The 22,054-nt window shown below is 43.4% G+C and overlaps 1 protein-coding gene across 1 annotated transcript; it reads left to right on the top strand.

The window, feature by feature from the left end:
• The first annotated feature begins 10,375 nt into the window (after positions 1–10,375).
• On the top strand, positions 10,376–19,213 carry LOC138082897 (pregnancy-associated glycoprotein 4-like). Its single transcript, XM_068976366.1, has 9 exons — positions 10,376–10,467; positions 11,534–11,684; positions 12,660–12,777; positions 12,876–12,994; positions 14,188–14,381; positions 15,302–15,418; positions 17,090–17,231; positions 17,319–17,417; positions 19,064–19,213. The coding sequence occupies exons 1-9, from the start codon at positions 10,415–10,417 to the stop codon at positions 19,211–19,213; spliced, it is 1,143 nt and encodes a 380-aa protein (XP_068832467.1). The 5' UTR covers positions 10,376–10,414.
• Positions 19,214–22,054: the final 2,841 nt, after the last annotated feature.

The following is a 22,054-nucleotide window of genomic DNA, read 5'->3' on the forward strand; positions in this document are numbered from 1 at the left end:
TTCAGAAGTGTGTTGTTCAACCTCCATATGCTGGAATTTTTAATAGTTTTTCTCCTGTAATTGAGATCTAATCTTAATGCATTATGGTCAGAAAAGATGCTTGGAATGATTTTGATTTTTTTGAATTTATCAAGTTTAGATTTATGGCCCAGGATATGATCTATCCTGGAGAAGGTTCCATGAGCTCTTGAAAAAGAGGTGAAATTCATTGTTTTGGGGTGAAATGTCCTATAGATATCAATTAGGTCTAACTGATCTAATGTATCATTTAAAGTTTGCATTTCTTTGTTAATTTTCTGTTTAGTTGATCTGTCCATAGGTGTGAGTGGGGTATTAAAGTCTCCCACTATTATTGTGTTATTGTTGATTTTCCCTTTCATACCTGTTAGCATTTGTCTTACATATTGTGGTGCTCCTATATTGGGTGCATATATATTTATAATTGTTATATCTTCTTCTTGGATTGATCCTTTGATCATTATGTAGTGTCCTTCTTTGTCTCTTTTCACAGCCTTTGTTTTAAAGTCTATTTTATCGGATATGAGTATTGCCACTCCTGCTTTCTTTTGGTCTCTATTTGCATGGTATATCTTTTTCCAGCCCTTCACTTTCAGTCTGTATGTGTCCCTAGTTTTGAGGTGGGTCTCTTGTTTTTGTATCCATTTGGCCAGTCTTTGCCTTTTGGTTGGGGCGTTCAACCAATTTACGTTTAAGGTAATTATTGATAAGTATGATCCCGTTACCATTTATTTTATTGTTTTGGGTTCGGGTTTCTACACCCTTTTTGTGTTTCCTGTCTAGAGAATATCCTTTAGAATTTGTTGGAGAGCTGGTTTGGTGGTGCTGAATTCTCTCAGCTTTTGCTTATCTGTAAAGCTTTTGATTTCTCCTTCGTATTTGAATGAGATCCTTGCTGGGTACAGTAATCTGGGCTGTAGGTTATTGTCTTTCATCACTTTAAGTATGTCTTGCCATTCCCTCCTGGCCTGAAGAGTTTCTATTGAAAGATCAGCTGTTATCCTTATGGGAATCCCCTTGTGTTGTTTTTCCCTTGCTGCTTTTAATATTTGTTCTTTGTGTTTGATCTTTGTTAATTTGATTAATATGTGTCTTGGGGTGTTTCACCTTGGGTTTATCCTATTTGGAACTCTCTGTGTTTCTTGGACTTGGGTGATTATTTCCTTCCCCATTTTAGGGAAGTTTTCAACTATTATCTCCTCAAGGATTTTCTCATGATCTTTCTTTTTGTCTTCTTCTTCTGGGACTCCTATAGTTCGAATGTTTTAAAATTCAGGTTTTAATTTATATAGGAGTGTAGTTGATTTGCAACATTGCATTAATCTTAGTTGTATGGGAAATTAATTTCCTTATACATACAAATGTATCCATTGTTTCTTAGATTCCTTTCCCATATAGGATATTACAGACTATTGAGCAGAATTCCTGTGCTGTACAGTTAATTTTCTATTAAATAAATAAGTATACATATATTAATCTCAAACTCTCAATTTATCCCTCTGCCACCTTTCAACATTGGTAACTATACTTACTGTTTTGATGGAGGGAAGTGTGTATAGGCACTTTATGGATCAGGGTCTGTGCTTGTGAGAGTGGAGTGGCCAGGGAAAGCAAGCTTGAGAGAGACTCATTTGTTATGATGCTGAATGTGAAGAAGGACCTGGCCATGCAAAAATCTGGGAGAAAGACTTTCTAGATAAGGGAAGTGGACCCTGCTAAGGACCAAGGTAAACAAGTTTAATAAATGGCTACCCTTCCACTGCCAATCTTCCTTCCATGCTGGGAACTTGATCCCTAGGTCAACCACCATGACCTCATTCCATGCTTCAGTTGTGAGTTAGCAGCAATGACCCATGTCAGCCTTCCCAAGAAGGGAGAACCTAGGGCTATCATGAGGCTGAATATGTTCTGGACTCAGTGAATTGTCCATAAACTGGTTATCACCAGGAGCAGCAGGTTCCAGGAGCACCACCAATGCTCTGACTATCTCCATATACTTGTTCTCAGGAGTAGAAAAGCCAAGGAACTGATAGAGCAAAGAAACAAGGAACAATTCTTGTTTCATCTTGCCTGTGTGATTCCCCTGGTCCTTTGACCACAATGCTCTCTGCCCAAAACTCTCTCCTCTTTTGCTTCTTCAAAGGTGGCTTGTGAATAACATCAGCACCTGACTGTGAAGCCTGGTGGCTAGAACTCTAGTCACAGTCAGCTGAGACCCAGAGATGTCCAGGCTTGTCCTGTGTTTCTGTCCTTTTTCTTTAACAAGATTCATAAAGCAAAGTACCTACAAAATATAAGGGTGATTGTAATTCTCTCAAGGCCTTTGAATCTCCAAGGTCTATTTGGAGCATCAAAGTGGGAACATATCCCCTGCATCCAGGCTAGTCTCAGACCCCGACCTCGCTCAGCCAGTGGTTCCCTGAGGAAACATAAGGCACATATCTAAGTTGCCAGAAGGCTGAGAAGAGAATACTTCTCGCTGTGAATGCAGGTTCATGTTACCCAGTCAACCAAAGGTCTGTGTTGTCTCAATGAGGATTGGGAATTCTGGGGATTCTGAGTTGGGAGTGAGTCAGTGTCCACCAGCATGACAGCCTCCTAGGGTCACTACAGCTGGGGCTCTCCCAATGTGCCTGGAATCTAGAAGAAACAGCTCTGAATATTGCATTCCTGCTGCTCCAGGGAGGCAGGTCTGCTAATAAAATCGGAAACAGACTTAAGGATCAACGTGAAAGAAAGTTCCACTCTGGTGCTTGCAGACATCTGAGAGCTACCCATAAGTGAATACAATGGAGTTTTCTCTCATCTTTCCCTTCCTGGAAGTCTCCCAGCCTGGAAACTGGAGTTCCTGGGTCCCACATCTTCACTGACCTACCTACAGCTAAGGTGAGTCATACACCCCATGGTTCAGTTTCCCATTTTTTGGATGAGGGAGTCTGGACATGCTCAAGAACACTTGTTCCAGAATGAGGCTCAATGCCAATCAGTGGACATGTGGCTCAGAGTTGGCTGTTGCTGAGGATGATGAGGTTGTCTCTGGTGGGCAGGGGGATGTAACTGTCTGGTGATGTTCATGGGTCCTGGTCTCAGGACTGAGAGATGTAGACTACTTGGCACACAGCTGCTGTGCCATCGAGGACCTTAGAGGCCTTGCCCCCTGGAACTTACCATCATTTGGGTTCTGTGGGATGAGATCAGGTAGTTATAATTCAGAAGTTACCAATGGGGAAGCATGTAGATTCCTCAGCAGAAACCCAAACTTGGGTGATGAATCATCTCTCCAAAAAAACTCTGGGAACTAGATATGCCAGGACTCTTAGACAAATTTTGTAGTATTTTTGAGATTTTTTAAAGTAGATCATCTTTTGGATGATCTGCCATTTGGTCTCTGGCTTGGGATGATACCCACCGTTAGAGTGGAATCAAAGGACCTCTGGGGAAAACTGTCCCTCTCTCTTTGACTCATTAGGAGTGAGTAGAGCTCTCTCCCCTCCACATCTGGAGCAGGAATTCTAACAGGAAGGATGTGACTTTCAAGTTTAGCCAGAAGACTCAGGAAGGTCTGGCCTTCTGGTAGGCGCTATTATTTTCCCAGTATTTCCTCCTTCCCTCCTCGGTCCTGTGCACACTGCCCACCTCCTGGTTACTGGGTTCTGAATTTTTCTGACCTTCACTTGTAGATATCTAGGGAGTCTCACTTGTGGCTCCCTCCCTACCCAGGCCCAATCCCTTACCTGCAAATCACACTAAAGGAGGGAAAACCAAGACAGGTCTTCCCAGTACATTCTTCCTAAAAATGTCCACATTCCTTCTGCTTCCAGACCCTGTCCTGAGTCATCAACATCTTCAGCTAGATGACTGAGCTTAGGAGAGGAATGGAGGTGTAGATTTGGGAAGAGGATGGTAAGGGTGTCAGTTGCGGGAAACAGTTTTCAGATGACAAGAGATGAATTGGAGTAAGGAGCATGTTGTCCTCCATCAACTCATTCATTGGGGACCTGCCTAAATCTGTATTCTTGGACTCCTCAGGGTATCACTAAGACAGAACCTTCAAAATGGACTTTCCATAAACCTCTTATGCAACAAATTTCAAACATAACAAATATAAGAAAGAAGAGTGTCATGAACCCTATATTTCATAATTTGGCATCAGTAACCACAAAACTATCCTCTTAGGTCCCACAGGCTGTCATAGACAGGAGACTATGCAACATCAAGGTCGTGGCCAACTGAGGTCCCAGAGAAGACATTCTTGACTTGCATCAGTCTTTTTCTTCTTGCTATCTTCTCACATGTGGTGGCAGAAGGGAAGGAAGAAAAGGGAGAATAAGAGAGAAAAAGGAGAGGCTAATCCCATCAAAACTCCATGTCAACCTGGGTACCTCCCAAATGCCCTACTTCCTAATACCATCACGTTGGCAGTCAAGTGTAGACACAATACAATCCATAGCAGCTATGCATAGCATAACAGCTATCTGTTTTTAAATCAAGACAGACCATCGTTTCATTCTCTTTGTTTGAATGCTTATTCATTTTCCCTGAAGTGTTTTAGGGACAAGATGAATATTTCACCAAATCTACATAATGAGTATCTGTGGTAGAATGATAGGATATGAAAAAAATGCTCTTCCCCCCCCCCAAAAAAAAATGAACATTTTATATCCAGTCCATGTACAAATTTCCCTGATGTTCACAGTGTATTGAAAGAATGTAGTCACATGTTGCATTTGGTTGTTCTCCTTTAGGACTAAATGACTATTCCTCTCCAAATTTTAATTCCATTCATTTGTTCAGAAGCTGGGTGGAAGCAGGGTGGTATGTTTTACAGGATGTCCCACTATTGGTTTTAGAGCAGGAGTCCACAATACCAGCACAGTGGGTCAGTACCAGCACCAGTCCTTGGTCTTCTGGGAAACAGATGTCCACAGAAGGAGGTGAGCTGCAGTCCAGTGAGTGAGGCTTCACCTGTATTATAGCCTCTCCCCATCACTTTCTCATCACCCCCAGAAGGGGGAGTATAGCTTGTTTTCCTGGAACTGCTTGTAGTTACATAACCTATATTTAGTAGAAACAAAAATAGCTTAAAAATTGATGATTATTTTCCTTTCTCAGTGCTCAGAATGGTGAGTTGGTGTCCTAGCAGTCTATCACAGTGACAAATTACGTGTTTCCTATTAACATTTGGACACGTTCAGCTAGCTTGAAATTCAATATTAAAAAACGAAGATCATGGGATTCAGCCACATCCTTCATGGCAAATAGAAGGAGAAGAAGTGGAAGGACTGACAGATTTCTTCATCTTAGCTTCTAAAACCACTGTGGATGGTGCCTGCAGCCATGAAATCAGAAGACATTAGTTTCTTGGCAGGAAAGCTATGAGAAACATAAACAGTGTGTTGAGAAGCAGAAACATGATTCTGCCCAACAGACTGGTAGATGTCTGGCCTTTTCATTTGGATTCCTAAACATTCTGCCCAGTCCTCACTGGTTTTGAAGTCCCTCAGTTTTCTGGTCCTTCATGGTTCCCAAGATTATTTTGTGCATTTCTCTACCCAGTCCTGAGTTTAGCCATCTTTTTAAGATCTTCTGATGGGAAATGTACTTAGAAGCTACATGTTAGATCACAGAATAGGCACTGTCATGAATTTGTTACTACTTCTAGGCTTTACAATGGTTGGAGGAGTAAGTGCCCATTTTCCTTCAAAATTAAAATAAAAAGGAATATGATTAGTTGGTACAAACTTATGCTTTCAGTTAAAAATTTAAGACAGCAGGGCTTGAATTAAACTTCTTTGTTATGTGTGAACCTTTTTTCCTAGCCACTAAAAGGCTTACTTTAAAACATTAGTTTTAATTATCATCTTGCTTTTATCTGTTAACATACATACAATTCTATCACAATAACAGAAACAACATGAGGAACAATAAGTGGTTGAATTTTTGCTCGCCTCAGCTGTGATGGCAGTGCAGATGCATGGCAGCTACAACGGCAGCGCAGAAGTGTGGCAGAGAGGAACTACCTCACGTCTAAATCAAGGGCACCAATCAAGAGGAGCTACCCTACTTCCAAGGTAAAGAACAGCGGTTGTGCTTTTTGGAGAGCAGTGAAGTGATACCCCACGTCCAAGGTGAGAAAAATCCAAGTAAGAAGGTAGGCGCTGAGAGAGGGCATCAGAGGGCAGACAGAGTGACATCACATGCACAGACAACTAGCCAATCTGGCACATGGACCACAGCCTTGTCTAACTCAGTAAAACTAAGCCATGCCATGTGGGGCTACTCTAGATGGATGGGTCATGGTGGAGAGGTCTGACAGAATGTGGCCCACTGGAGAAGGGAAAGGCAAACCATTTCAGTATTCTTGCCTTGAGAACACCATGAACAGTATGATAAGCAAAAAGGTAGAACACTGAAAGATGAACTCCCCAGGTCAGTAGGTGCCCAATATGCTACTAGAGATCAATGGAGAAATTACTCCAGAAATAATGAAAGGATCTAACCAAAGCAAAGACAACACAGAGCTGTGGGTGGGACTGGTGATAGAAGCAAGATTTGATACTGTAGAGAGCAATATTGCATAGGAACCTGGATTGTTAGGTCCACGAATCAAGGCAAACTGGAAGTGGTCAAACAGGAGATGACAAGAGTGAACACAGACATTCTAGGAAAACTAACTTAGATGGACTGGAATGAGTCAATTTAACTCAGATGGCCATTATATCTACTACTGTGGGCAGGAATCCCTTAGAAGAAACGGAGTAGACATCACAGTCAACAGAAGAGTCTGAAATGCAGTACTTGGATGCAGTCTCAAAAACGAGAGTATGATCTCTACTCGTTTCCAAGGCAAGCCATTCAATACTACGATAATCCAAGTCTATACCCTGATCAATAAGGCTGAAGAAGCTGAAGTTCAAGAGTTCTATGAAGACCTACAAGACCTTCTAGAACTAACACCTAAAACAGACGTCATTTTCATTGTAGGGGACTGAATTGCAAAAGTAGGAGTCAAGAAACACCAGGAGTAACATGCAAATTTGGCCTTCGAGTACAAAATGAAGTAGCGCAAAGGCATTCTGCCAAGAGAACGTACTGGTCATAGCAAATACCCTCTTCCAACAGCACAAGAGAAGACTCTACACATGGGCATAACCAGATGGTTGGCACCAAAATCAGATTGATTATATTCCTTGCAGCCAAGATGGAGAAGCTCTATATAGTCAGGAAAAACAAGGCTGGGAGTTGATGGTGGCTCAGATCATGAACTCCTTATTGGCGAATTCAGTCTGAAATTGAAGAAATAGAGCAAAGCACTAGACCATTCAGGTATGACCTAAATCAAATCCCTTAGAACTATACAGTGGAAGTGAGAAATAGATTTAAGGGACTAGATCTAATAGACAGAGTGCCTGATGAACGATGTATAGACGTTCATGACATTGTACAGGAGACAGGAATCAAGACCATCTCCAAGGAAAAGAAACCAAAAGAAGCCAAATGGCTGTCTGAGGAGGCCTTACAGATAGCTGTGAAAAGAAGTGAAGCAAAAAGCAAAGGAGAAAAGCAAAGATTTACCCACTTGAATGCAGAGTTCTGAAGAAAAGCAAGGAGAGACAAAAAAGACTCCCTAGTGAGCAATGCAAAGAAATAGAGGAAAACAACAGAATGTGAAACACTAGAGATCACTTCAAGAAAAGTAGAGATACCAAGGGAATATGTCCAGCAAAGATGAGCTCAATAAAGGACAGAAATGGTATGGACCTAACAGAAGCAGAAGATATTAAGAAGAGGTAGCAAGAATACACAGAGGAACTGTACAGAAAAGATCTTCACAACCCAGATAATCACGATGGTGTGATCACTCATCTAGAGCCAGACATCCTAGAATGTGAAGTCAATGGGCCTTAGGAAGCATCACTATGAACAAAGCTAGTGGAGGTGATGGAATTCCAGTTGAACTATTTCAAATCCTGAAAGATGATGCTGTGAAAATGCTGCACTCAATATGCTAGCAAATTTGGAAAACTCAGCAGTGTCCACAGGTCTGGACAAGGTCAGTTTTCATTTCAATCCTAAAGAAAGGCACTGCCAATGATTGCTCTAACTACCACACATTGCACGCATCTCACACACTAGTAAAGTATTGCTAAAAATTCTCCAAGCCAGGCTTCAGCAATACATGAATCATGAACTTCCAGATGATCAAGCTGGTTGTAGAAAAGGCAGAGGAACCAGAGATCGTATTGCCAACATCTGATGGATTATTAAAAGAGCAAGAAATTCCAGAAAAACACCTACTTCTGCTTTACCGACTATGCCAAAGTCTTTGACTGTGTGGATCACAATAAAATGTGGAAAATTCTGAAACAGATGGAAATACAAAATCACCTGAATTGCCTCTTGAGAAACCTGTGTGCAGGTCAGGAGGCAGCAGTTAGAACTGGACTTTTGAACGGTGGTGTTGGAGAAGAATCTTGAGTGTCCCTTGGACTGCAAGGAGATGCAACTAGTCATCCTAAGGAAATCAGTCCTGACTGTTCACTGGAAGAATTGATGCTGAAGCTGAAACTCCAATACTTGGCCGCCTGAAGCAAAGAGCTGACTCATTTGAAAAGGCCCTGATGTTGGGAAAGATTGAGGGCAGGAGGGGAAGGGGATGACAGAGGATGAGATGGTTGGATGGCATCACCAACTCAAGAGACATGAATATATGTGGACTCTGGGTTGGTGATGGACAAGGAGGCCTTGTGTGCTGCCATTCATGGGCTCACAAGAGTTGAACATGACTGAGGAACTGAACTGAACTGAAGTTGTTGAATATAGTGTCAGATTTCTTTCCTTTTTTTCTTTTGATTTCCTTTGGTTTTGTCTTGATCAGAAGGACTTTTGTTTTTCCTTAGAATATATTCCACTCTGAATGTAGAGTCATAAGTCTGAATTTTAAAGCCACTTTAGTAATGTGTTGTTATAGGTAGCTAGTCAACGTCTTGATGCATTTAGATTTATTATTCTTTGTTCTCAATTTGTTCAGTTCAGTTCATGAATTCAGTTGTGTCCGTCTCATTGCAACACCATAGACTGCAACAAGCACGGCTTCCCTATCCATCACCAACTCCTGGAGCTTTCTAAAGCTCATGTCCATCGACTTGGTGTTGTTATCCAACCATCTCATCATCTGGCTTCCACTTCTCCTCTTGCCTTCAATTTTCCCTAATATCAGGGTCCTTTCCAATGAATCAGCATGTTTAGTATGCATTCAGTCTCTTTTAAAGTCAACCAACATGAATTTAATTCATTCCTGTTCCCACTGCACTCCCGACTCTAGGCCAGAAACAAAACCATGCAGACTGAAGGCTGATTCCAGCACATCGCTGTGAAGATTTTGTTCCCACTTTTTTTTTGGGGAAAATAAAATTAGTTGCTCACATTAAAATCAGTAGATTGTACATAAATATCCAAACTTCTGATTTTCTTCAAAACATGGCCAACTGGCCTGCTTTTTGAGCATGGATGAAGTGGAAGAAAGGCTGTTAACAGAGGTAAGGCCTGTGCTGCCCAGATTCCAACATGGCCACCTAGTCCTAGTATAATATCTCCTGCCTCCTGGGTCCATGACTTTGTAAGAACTAGACTTCTAGCTCTCTTAAGATAAAGACTACCTTTGTCTTGGTCAACTTTGACTTTGAAGCCTTTAACCCAGAACCTAGCACACAGTTCTTCCTTGTACAGTTGTTGGATGATATACAATATCTTGTGGATGGATCTGACATTTCTTCCAATATAGAAACCATGCAATTGAAGTACTGCTCTGCCCTAAATCTTTGATACAGCCTGGTATCATAAGTGCCCCTAAGTCTGCCATTAGACCCCCTACCTAAACCCAGTTGTATGTCCCTGGGCTGTCCCTGAAGGCTTCACTTTGCCATTTGACAACTTATCATCCTAGCAATGTCCTCAGCAACGAAGAGGGCAATGCATATCTCACAGTCAGCAATGCATATCTCACGAAGTAGCTAGGAAGATGACATGAAACCACACATGTCGAGCATGGTCCCTAATATCCATTGTTCATGATGTTGTTAACAGTTTTTTCTCCAAGTAGGCAAGGTTTTCGGTCTTCTTAGATGTCCATGCAGATCAGCTTGATTTTCCAGCCAAGATTCAAGGAAGAGATCACAGCTCATTTCTCTGTATTCTGAAAAGCTTCAAAGTCCATTCGCCAAGGACACTGATGAAGGTAAAGTTTTTATCAAGACCTTTGTGTTTTTTTCAGATCTTTTAGTGGCTTGAAGGGGAAAACTAGGGTAGGTCAGAGCATATATAACTAGGGCCTCCCGGTCACCACTACACACTAAGAACTTAAACATCCCTGAGTACTTGGAGCCAGAAACGAAGCATGAAGTGGCTTGTGCTCCTCGGGCTGGCGGCCTTCACAGAGTGCATAGTCAAGTAAGTATGGGGACTGTATGTCACATCATATTCCTTTCTCGGATTTTTCTTTTCATCTGATTATTCTTCCAACCATCAGATTTAGAATGGAAAGGAATATTACTGTAAGAGTGTTACAGTTCAACTCTGATTTATTTATAAGTAACTTGATATAGGAACTGCAGATCCCAAGGTCTTGGTGTAGATTTGGGTTGCAAAACACTTGGGGTCCAGTCATGTCATGTCCTGTTAAAGTTGCAACTCCTTGCAACTGTTCATTGCACAGTCCATGCAGATCTTGATCTGGTCCTTTGGAATAGCTCTTTTCTACATTTTGTTCAACATGTCCTCCTTTTTCCCTGTCTATTTCAGTGTGTGTATGCCCATGTCTGCATCTCTGTATCACTGTCATTTATCTCTTCACCTCTTTGGAAGTCACTGGGAGTGTATTTCTCTTTGTGTTGTTTGCTTTTAATTTTTCAACTTACTCATCCTTCCTTCTCAAGCCTCTGAATTTCCCTTCCTTGTTCCCTATATCATGGATTTTACTTTCAACTCTCCCTTCTCTTTCAGCATGGAGAAAGATAAACTGTCTTATATCTGACAAGCAGTGTGACCACAGCCAACTCAGAAACCTCTTGCATTTCAATTTTCTCCCTTGTAAAATAGAATAAGAGTCCCCCTTCTATACCCTTCCTTGAGGTTCTTTGAGAGGGAACGAGTGGAATGGCAACAGCAATGCTAATGGCTGTCATTGTTGAGACCTCCTATTTATCAGGTACCTTATATCCATCACTTCACTTATCCCAAAGATATTCTATTTGGAGTGTCTGTATTGTTACATTCCACCATTTTGCCGAAGGGGACACTGAGACACACATGGTCATATGGCTTACCCAAGATGGCAGAAAAGAACCTGTATTCAAATCTATGTCTTTGTCATGATATATGCATAAAATTCTGATAATAATGTGCATCATAAAAATGATTAGAAAACACACAGGTCCATTACAATGACAGTTATACATTAACACTGACAGCTAATTGTAGCATCTTTTTTGTTTCTTTGTCAAATGTTCGATGAAAGAATACCTCTAAGGAGAGTGAAGACCATGAGAAAAACCCTCAGTGGTAAAAACATGCTGAACGGTGTCTTGAAGGAGCATGCTTACAGACTGTCCCAGATTTCTTTTCGTGGTTCAAATCTAACTATTCACCCACTGAGAAACATCAGAGATGTGAGTATTTGGGGAGGATGGTGCTCCACAGGGCTCCCTGGTGCTCTAGCTTAGCATGGGGCTCATCTGGAGGTGCCAGGTGGGATGTAGGGTTTGGGGTTCCTGCAGGAGGCTGAGATATTGGAAAACAGGGACCCCACCCAGAGAAGATGGCATTCTCATCCTCAACTGTTGGTCTTTATGATTGGGACTGGCAATTACCAGGTGGCAGGTAAATAAATATTCATTTCTGTGTCAAACATGTGTCACTAGTTTGAGGGTGATTGTTCCTTAGGAACTAGGTGAGCCACTCAGATACAGATGAAGAGTGAGCCATCAGTGATCAAAAGGCAGAACCAACTGCAAAGCAATTGTCATTCCCCAGGTAGAGGAATTCAGTTTCCACAGATGCAAGAACAATAGCAGGAAAAAGTTACTGAACCTGTATTCCGTGTATGGCCATACGAATCTAACACAGTGCTTACTGTTTCTAGATTAGAAAAGGGCTTATTTTGTCTTCAAAAATGTCCATTCCAGACTGGGAGATAGGCAAAGAGTAAATGCATGTCAAATGAAAGGGTCACCTGTGTGGTGTTGATTGGATGTGGTCTGAGTTTAGAGGGAGTGGCTGGAGTTGATCAAGAAGGACCTCCTTGAGAAGGGGGTGCTAAGGCTTGGTTTGAAGAAACTACAGAGCTTCCCAAATGAAGGCACAAGGACTTCTCTGGGTGGCCAGCAGTCCTGGATGCCCAGTGGTTATGCCTCTGTTCTTCCCATGCAGGAGGTACCACTTCAACGCCTGTTCATAGAGTCAATATCTTGCATACAATGTAGCACAGGAAAAATATACCAAATGCAGATACCTCTGTGACCAATCTGTGAAATGAACGGTGGTTAGAAAGTAGTCTCAAGAGATATGTGACACCAGAGGGAGTCATCAGTGTGGGAACAGGGTAGCCAGTTCTGCACTAACCCACTCCCTCCATCTCCATATAGATATTCTATGTGGGTAACATCACCATTGGAACACCCCCTCAGGAATTCCAGGTTATCTTTGACACAGGCTCATCTGACTTGTGGGTGCCCTCTGACTATTGCAATAGCTTAGCCTGTTGTGAGTACAGACAACCCCTACCCGGACCATCTTTCACTTGCCCTGCCACCCTGTTTCCACCCTTGGCACATGATGACACTCATCTCTTGTGTCTGCAGCTACACACGTTAGGTTCAGACATCGTCAATCTTCCACCTTCCGGCCTACCAATAAGACGTTCAGGATCATCTATGGAGCTGGGAGAATGAAAGGAGTTGTTGCTCATGACACAGTTCAGGTAACAGTGTAACAAATGCTGAGTCAGGACTGGATATAAGACGACCACTGCTTTCAAAACAGATGTAGGACCATCTGGCAGGACCCTACCTAGCCTAACTCCCATAGATATTGGCCGTCTTATCCGCAGGATCATGTCTCTGGGGTGGCAGTGCCCATGGTGACACACGAGCAAACAGATTAGCTAACCCAGAGTGTGGCTTGACGTGTGGACTTGCAGCTCCTCTGCCCATGAGCAGCTCAAGGCTCATTTTGCTCAGAGCGAGAAGAGATAAAACACCCACTTTTCTATTAACAGACTGTTCCAGCCACTTTCAGGTGATAACTGGTTTAATTCTGCAACAACCCCACAAAGCAGTTACTCTGATTAGCTCATGAGACATATGAGGAAGCTGAGGTCCAGACAAAAAGGGCCTTGCTGAGGGCACACATGTGATAAAAGTTGGAGTTAGGCTGGCTTTTCAGGACTGAAGTTGCTGTGGGGTGTTTGGGGACAGGATAAAACTGATCTGGGGACCCTGGGGCCATTCAAGGCCTCAGGTATCCAGAGTGGGAAACTGGAGGCCTGAGAAGTCAACAGGCCTGATAAATGAGTTCTTACTCGAGAGGACCCTTGAGAGTCTAATAAATCTATGGTTTGCCTCTCCCAAAATACTTGGGTACTTTCCCTCTCTCTTTATCTCTCATACATACTCACAGAAATATACACATATCCCCAAAAGTGAATTCCCCAGTCAGTAATTTCATAGAACCCTACAAGCAAGATTATGTTTTTGGCTTTTGTCTTCCTGACAGATGTAGAATCCACAGTACCTTACTGATAATTCAGTCCATTCCTGTCATTAGGTCACAGTGACGCCAAAAAGAAGGCCTATCTTGCTCTCAATTCTTTTGACAATAAGATGGCACCAATGTGACCTGGCCTGACTCCTGGTTGCCCCACCTGGACAGAAGCCACGAGGCCATTTTGACTCACTCGGGCGGTGTTTTTCAGCAGGGCAGATGTTTTACAATTCACAGCCTCTCTCAAATGGAATCCCAATTCCCCTTCTACCTTGCTCTAACCATCTGTGGGCAACCAAAGACAGAGCCCAGCCTCAATTCTTCTCTAAGGATCTAATGGCAATGCACCCCAGCCCAATCCTAGCCCCCACTTCATGTATCTGTAAGTGGGAACACTCTTCTCTCCCACAGATTGGGGACCTTGTAAGTGTTGACCAGCCGTTTGGTCTAAGCGTGGCAGAATACGGGTTTCGGGACAGAAGTTTTGATGGCGTCTTGGGCTTGAACTACCCCAACCAATCCTGCTCTAGAGCCATCCCCATCTTTGACAAGCTGAAGAATGAAGGTGCCATTTCTGAACCTGTTTTTGCCTTCTACTTGAGCAAGTAAGTCTGAGATGGACAATTCCTTTCTCCAAATTAGCTGTAAGATGCTTTCAGTTGCACAAAAATTATAGAACACTTGATAAAGAAGTATTCTGAGAGTAATATAACCAAGGATAACTATGGCCCCAGGGCCCTATCTGGCCCCACCACTGGCTTTTATAAATAAAATTTTATTGGAACACAACCCTACTCCTGGGCTCCAGACAAGTAACTTGGTCTAGGGGGTGAGTCATGAGGGAGGCAAAAAGAAGGCAACAGGAAACAAGTTGGAGGAAAAGCATTACGATTTGCTTATGAATTTGATAAGGAAGGAAGGAGAAGGATGGGGGATATCTTTGCTTCCTCATTAGCATTTAAAGCAGAGCCCAGGAATAGCTACCCAATTTGTGGAGCCAGTGAGAAATGAAAGTGTGGGACACAAAAGTGTGGGACCCCTCATTCAAGAAATATTAGGCATTTCAAGACAGGGAGAGCAGAGGTGGGGTCCCTTTTGAGTGTGGGGCCCTTTGGTCATTGTAGGTCACAGGCCAATGGAGCCAACTCTGGGTAACCTGAACCCACACCTTAGAACTCCCAGGTCTTGATTTTCCTGAAAAATGACAAGGTGGACACGGGGAAAGCCAAAACACTTCAGCACCCTGTCTTCTGAGGGTGTCTGAGCACTCAGGTTGCTGAAGGTCCAGGGAGTCTTCAGAAGACATAGTGGGTGGACTTCAAACAAGTGATTCACCTTCTAAGCTCCTCTATGCCACTCATGAGACAGTAATATACCTCACTCTGGATCTCTATCTCTCCTGGACTCGATTTCTGTATCTGTACATGGGGACCTCATTAGGGCCTTGATATTTGGGCCAGCACAGCTCTCAGACAGTGCTGTTGTTATTGTCCTTCAAGGATCCCCCCTTCACATCTCTCTACAGAGACGAGCAGGAGGGCAGTGTGGTGATGTTTGGTGGGGTGGACCACCGCTACTACAAGGGAGAGCTCAACTGGATACCTTTGGTTCAAGCGGGTGACTGGACTCTACACGTAGACCGGTAAGCCTCTCCCTCTGAGCATTAGCCCAAGTGATGCTCCTGCTAGTGTACGTGTACCCAGGCAGACACACACAAATGCATTCTCAGACACATAGTCACACAGACATATACACCACCCACAATGACACACACAGACACACAGACACATGAAAACATACAAGCAGACAAATATAACCTACACAGAGACATATGGAAACATGCATAGCTAGTCAGAGACACACAAGCACTCCCAGAGACACATACAAACACACATACAAATAAACTCACAAGCACGTAGATACACAAACAACCCATGGATTCATAATCCCCAGGCTTTCTGAGCAAGTCTCTGACCAGGATCTTAAAGGGTCCAGAGAGATCTGTGCTGCTGGGAGAGGGCTGCACCCACTGCACTTTGAGGTGGGAAGCATGGTTAGAGAACTCTATAATGTGGTGAACAGAGGATCAGGGGGAATTTCACCAGCCTGAACAGAGTTATGATAAGATGACCAACTGTCCAGTGCTACCTAGGACATAGGAAGTTCTCAATACAGATAAATGTCATTTTAAAACAGGGACACTCCTGAGCAAATGGGGAAAACTGGTCTCCTTAGGGAGCAGCTACCCAGCAGTGGAGAGAGGTTGGCTGCAGTCTTAAGATGTGAAAACAACTAATAAAAAAGGTACCCCATGTTCATGGGCACACAGAGGGGGAGTGCCTATAACAGAGAATCAGGAATGTGGGATCCAGGAGTGACCTGAGGACAAGAGGCATAATTGATATGGTTCTGTGTGATACGGTCAGACAAAAGCTGACTTATCCTTTGGAGTTTGTGTGCGCTAGTCATGTATTTCCTGGCCAGGGTCTCAGGGTCTGAGCTGGTTGTAGGACAAGTGCTGGGAGATACCCTCTGGGAGCCCCTCTATCCCCCTACTATGAGAATTGCTGCCCCTGTGAATCTCCATCTTCACTCTGTGTGCAACCCGTTATTTGTTCTCCACCAGATTTAGCTCTCTGGAGGTTTCCTATTGTTTACTCGGTCTTCATTCACTCACTCATTGAACAGAGAAGCACTGGACATCCACTGTGTGCCAGACCCTTTAGGGAGGCAAGGAGCATAAAACTTGCCCTCACTCTAAGAAAGCAGATGTACATGAAGTGACTCGCCCACATAGCGAATTGTGACTGGTACATGCTAGACATGAGAAGGAGAAGGCAATGGCAACCCACTAAAGTACTTTGCCTGGAAAATCCCAGGGATGGCAGAGCCTGGTGGGCTGCTCTCTGTGAGGTCGCACAGAGTCGGACACGACTGAAGTGAGTTAGCAGCAGCAGCAGCAGCAGACATGAGGAAGGGTCTACAGAGAGTGACCAAGACAGGAGACTGATAACCATCAGGAGAAAGACTTTCCAAAAACTATACAATTAAGCTGGAATCTGGGAGATGAGAAGAAATATGCTAGTCAAAGGGGAGTGGAGTCTTCTAGGAAGGGAGATCAGCTTGTGTCAAGGTACAAAAGATCCTAGTGTATTCAAGTCCTGCATTTGATGATGTCAGGAAAGGTGCTGTGTTGAGAGCCAAGGAAAATAGGGCAAGAGATGAAGGGCTGTTTAGGAGACAGTCAGGAAGGGGACAACTCTGGAGAGACTCAGAGTGACCTTGATGCCTGCTTTCTTCCATTGTCTCTCAGCATCACCATGAAAAGAGGGGTAATTGCTTGTTCTGACGGCTGCGTGGCCTTGGTGGACACCGGGGCATCACATATCCAAGGCCCAGGAAGACTGGTCGATAACATACAAAAGCTCATTGGTGCCAAGCGATGTGGTTTCAAGGTGAAGGGTCATGCCCCAAGGTCACTCCCAGTCTACACACACAACAAGGATCTGCATAGTCAACCTCTCACCATCTCTCTCTAACAGCACTACGTTTCATGTTCTGTGGTCAATACTCTGCCCTCTATTATCTTCACCATCAGTGGCATCAACTACCCAGTACCAGCTCGAGCCTACATCCTCAAGGTGAGGGGACAATACTAAGGGTTGGTTCTCAAACTGGAGCTTGCAGCAACCCTTGGGCTGCTGCTGGGAGAAATGTGCCCTCTGGAGGCCATGCCACACCATTGCAAATGCAGTTTAGCCCTGTGGCTGGACCAGTCCCTCCCACAAAACCAACCACTTGAGAGTATATGGCATGGTGGGAGTCAGGGAGTGGGGAACACTAAGGTTGTCAGTCCTCAAAGAGCTTCAATTCAATCGGAACCCTTAGATGCATGAACATGAAATTCAGCTCTAGCAGTCCTTGAAATAGGCCATGTTATCTGGAGAATGGCTGGGGACAGTCCAAGTGTGAAGTCCCAGCATAAATTAACAGTCTGCCTTACGCTTTCAAGATTTTTCTACTTTGAATGATAAATTACATGGTCAGCCTAATCCTTGCCTGCATCTTCCCCTTGCTCTGGACAGGAGCCTCCTTTGTCAGTTGGGGTACCCGAACCTTCAGTGGTGAGGTTGGATAATAAGGTGTATAAATGGTGAACAGTGACTGCTCAGCCCTGGCACAGGGGAGAGGCTTCATGTCAGCTCCCTACGAGAGTTCAGAGCAGGCTGATGGGCTCAAAGAAGGCTTTGAGGAAGAGAGGGAATATCAGGAATTCCATAATGACAAACTCATTGAACCATACAGAGGGTTGCTTGGTTCTAGGCAAAAGTGCACTGGATTCTATGCAAGTGGCATCTCAAGGTGGTCTGCACAAAGGCACTGGGGACTTACTAGGGCTGATGAGGGCTACAGCCTGACCAGTGGGGATGGGGAATGAGAGTACCTTACCCACCCAAGCCTGGATTGGCCAAAGAAGGTGAGTGTGGGCCGAAGGAGGCTTCTCAGACTTCCTGAGTTAAGTGTTCAAGAACATTTTGTGGGCACTGCTCTATTTAAGATGGATAACCTACATTGAGTTACTTTGTAGCACAATGAACTCCACTCAGTTTTATGACAGTCTGGATGGGAGCGGTGTCTCTGGGACCAGGATACCTGGATACATACGGTTGAGTCCCTTTACTGTCCACCTGAAACTCAGAATATTGTTAATCAGCTATATTCCAATACAAAATAAAGCTTTTTTTTTTTTTCAAATAAAGCACAGATTGTGTGGATTCAGAAAGAGAACCAGCATTCTCTGCAGAGAAAAAAAGGAGTAGGAGTCAGAAGGAAAGAAACAGGGAGTGAGGGGAACTATGGACACACTTGTTCTTTTCTAAATAATTATAGTGAAGTGTGGCCTGATCTTCTGTGTTGTGTTAAGTTCTGCTGCAGAAAAATGTGTCTCAGTTATACATATAAAAATATTTTTTCTTATTATTTTTCATGTGGTATATCACTGAATATTGAATATAGTTCCTGATGCTCTACAATAGGACTTTGTTGTTTTTCATTCCTCTGTTTCCCCGCCTCCCAGTCCTCCACTCACCACACCCTTCCTCATGACAGCCTGATTTTTTGGCCCTCTTTGGTTTTGGATGAACTCTCATATCCCCTGCTGCTGAGAAAACCCCTTGATACTTACTAAAAAAGGGAAATAAAACAAATAATTTTGCTGGGTCTGGATTTTGGGGGGAGTCACTGGTAAGGACTCATGCTGACTGGTGTGTGTCTCTCACTCCCCCAGGATTCTTTAGGCCACTGCCATACCGCCTTTAAAGAGAAAAGAGTAACGACATCTACAGAGTCCTGGGTTCTGGGTGACGTCTTCCTGAGGCTGTATTTCTCTGTCTTTAATCGAGGAAATGACAGGATTGGCCTGGCACCGGCAGTGTAAATTCTTGGAGTGGTTCAGGAATCAGTAAGGACGCTCCTAACACACACTCACTCACAGTTTGGGCACTTCTGCCCAGGATGCTGGTGAACTGTATTTGGTGTTCTGTACACCCTATTCTCAGTAAAGAATAAAGTGTTTTCCTCTTAATGGTGCTGAAACAAATGTTGCCTCTGTTTGTGTCTCGGTGTGAAGGATCTAGAACCAAGTTTGAATCAAAATTGAGAGGAGCCCTACTCCAACTGGCTTCAAGGAAAGGGGAGACTCATTGAAATGATTCTGGGAATCCAGGATACAAGTATCAGAGCAAATACAAAGATCTCAGTGACTGGAAGCAAGAATTCAGAAGTCATCAATTCTATTTTACCCTCGCTATTTCCCTTCGGTCTGCTTTGATGGTCTTAGCCTGGTAACTATTTTACTTAAGGCTTCTACACCTAGTGAGGGAGTTCAAGCTTCCTGCCCTAGGGTTTTATATCCTGAAGGCATCTCCTAGTAAGGAAAAAGGATTGCAGACATCAGAGTTCAAGGGTGTTCTCTGTATCACCCACCTCAGTTCACATGTACAGCCCTAGATCAGGCATCCTGGCAGGGACATGGTGTCTTATGACTGGTTTTGCATGGTCTTTGGACCTGACTCAGCAGGACACATGATTGTTAATATCCTCCAGAACTATATGACTGAAACTGGGGAGAGGCAGCCCCAAGGATAGCAACTGGCAGGTGGTCTAGGCCACGGAAGAGTTTGTGATGACACATAAACTCCACCACCTCCTCATTCAGAGGAATTATAAGGGATAATGAAATAGACACGCTTTGTCCCATCTCAGACGAACTTATCACTGGGCTTCTCCTCCAGGGGATGTTGGGTGAGGTGCTTCATGCAGAGCTGTTTCCCTCTTTTTCCCATACCTCAGTCACCAGCTCTCTGCCACATATGCCTGCTCTGTCCTTTCCAGTCCTACCTGGTAAGTGGTGGTCCCAGTGAATCCCTGAGCCATCCCCCTCCTCCAGGGCCAAGAATCCCCCTTCCTTGGCCTCCAGTGCTGTTGAGGAGAATGCAACGCATATATCAGTGAACCCAAGGTACACAGAGCCTTCAGCCTTTCTGAGCTTCCTCCAGGGATGGAGCTACAAAGTATTTGCTTGGAGCTGCCATGGTTAGGCTCTTCTGCTGTGGAAGAATCCATTCTTTCCACCTGGAGGCCCTCAGTAGATGCCTCAGCTGAGTCAGCAGGCATCACAGGTTGATTTCCTTTCAGATTGACTGGTTTGATCTCCTTGTTGTATAAGGGACTCTCAAGAATCTTCTCAAGCACCACAGTTCAAAAGCTTAATTCTTTGACATTCACCCTTTCTTATGGTCCAGATCGGTCATCTATATATGATTACTGGAAATATCACAGCTTTGACACTACAGACCTCTGTAGCAAAGTGAGGCTCTGCTTTTTAATACACTGTACAGGTTTTTCATAGATTTTCTTCCTTCCAAAAAGAAAGTGTCTTTTAATTTTTGGCTGTAGTCAAGGTCCAATGTGATTTTGGAGCCCAAGAAAATAATATCTGCCACTGGTTCCACGTTTCCCTCATCTATACGCCATGATGTGGTGGGACCGGATGCCATGAATGTTGAGTATATTTTTGTGAAGAGTTTTTGTGAATGTTGAGTTTTAAGCCAGTTTTTGCATCTCTTCTCCTCATCAAGAGGCACTTTAGTTCTTCTTTGTTTTCTGACATTAGGGCAGTGTCATCTTCATATCTGTAGATGTTATTTCTTCCAGTAATCTTTATTCCAGCTTGGGATTTATGTCTCCTATATAGACGTTAAATAACCAGAGTGAGAATGTACACCCTGTCACGCTTCTTTCCCAGTTTTAAATCTTTCAGTTGTTCCTTGTATGATTCTAACTGCCGGCTTTTGACCTACATACAGACATTTCAGGAGACAGGAAAGGTGATCTGGTACTCTCATTTCCTTAAGAATTTTCCACAATTTGTTGTGGTCCTTTATGTGAAAGGCTGTACCATAATTAGTGAAGCAGACAGCAATGTTTTCTGGGATTCCCTTGCTTTCTCTATGATCCAATGGATATTGTCAATTTGATCTCTGGTTCTTCAAACCAGTTTGTACATCTGGAAGTTCTCAATTCATGTAGTGTTGAAGCTTAGCTTGAAGGAGTTTGAGCATTACTTTGCTAGCAAATGAGATGCGTGCAATTTCATGATAGGTTGAACATTCTTTGGAATTGCCTTTCTTTCGGATTGGAATGAAAATTGACCTTTCCCAGCACTGTGGCCACTGCTGAGTTTTCCAAATTTGCTGACATATTGAATGCAGCACTTTTGCAGCCTCATACTTTAGGATTTTTAAATAGCTCAACTGGAGTTCCATCACCTCTCCTATCATTGTAGTGATGCTTCCTAAGGCCCACTTGACTTCATACTCCACTATATCTGGTTTTACATGAGTGACCCAAGCACGATCCCTATCCCAGTCTTTATGACCATTTTTGTACAGTTCTTCTGTGCATTCTTCTAATCTCATCTGCTTCTGTTAGGTCTTGACTTTTCTGTCCTTTACTGTGCCCATCTTTGCATGAAGTGTTCCCCTGGTATCTCCACTTTGCTTGAAGAGATCTATACTCTTTACAATTCTATTATCCTCTTCTAATTCTTGCACTATTTACTTATGAAGACTTTCTTATCTCTCCTTGCTCTTCTCTGGAAGTCTGCATTCCATTGGCTATATCTTTCCCTTTCTCCTTTGCCTTTCACTTCTCTTATTTTCTCAGCTATTTTTAAGGCCTCCTCAGGCAACCACTTTGCCTTCTCACATTTGTTTTT

This window comes from Capricornis sumatraensis, chromosome 8 (genome assembly GCF_032405125.1).
Source record: "Capricornis sumatraensis isolate serow.1 chromosome 8, serow.2, whole genome shotgun sequence".
Taxonomy (NCBI): Eukaryota; Metazoa; Chordata; class Mammalia; order Artiodactyla; family Bovidae; genus Capricornis; species Capricornis sumatraensis.

Excerpts from the sequence above, each read along its gene's own strand:
- LOC138082897 (XM_068976366.1), top strand. The coding sequence starts at position 10,415 with ATGAAGTGGCTTGTGCTCCTCGGGCTGGCGGCCTTCACAGAGTGCATA. Across the intron at positions 11,685-12,659 it reads CACTGAGAAACATCAGAGAT|ATATTCTATGTGGGTAACAT; the intron begins GTGAGTATTTGG and ends ATCTCCATATAG. Across the intron at positions 12,995-14,187 it reads TTGCTCATGACACAGTTCAG|ATTGGGGACCTTGTAAGTGT; the intron begins GTAACAGTGTAA and ends TCTCTCCCACAG.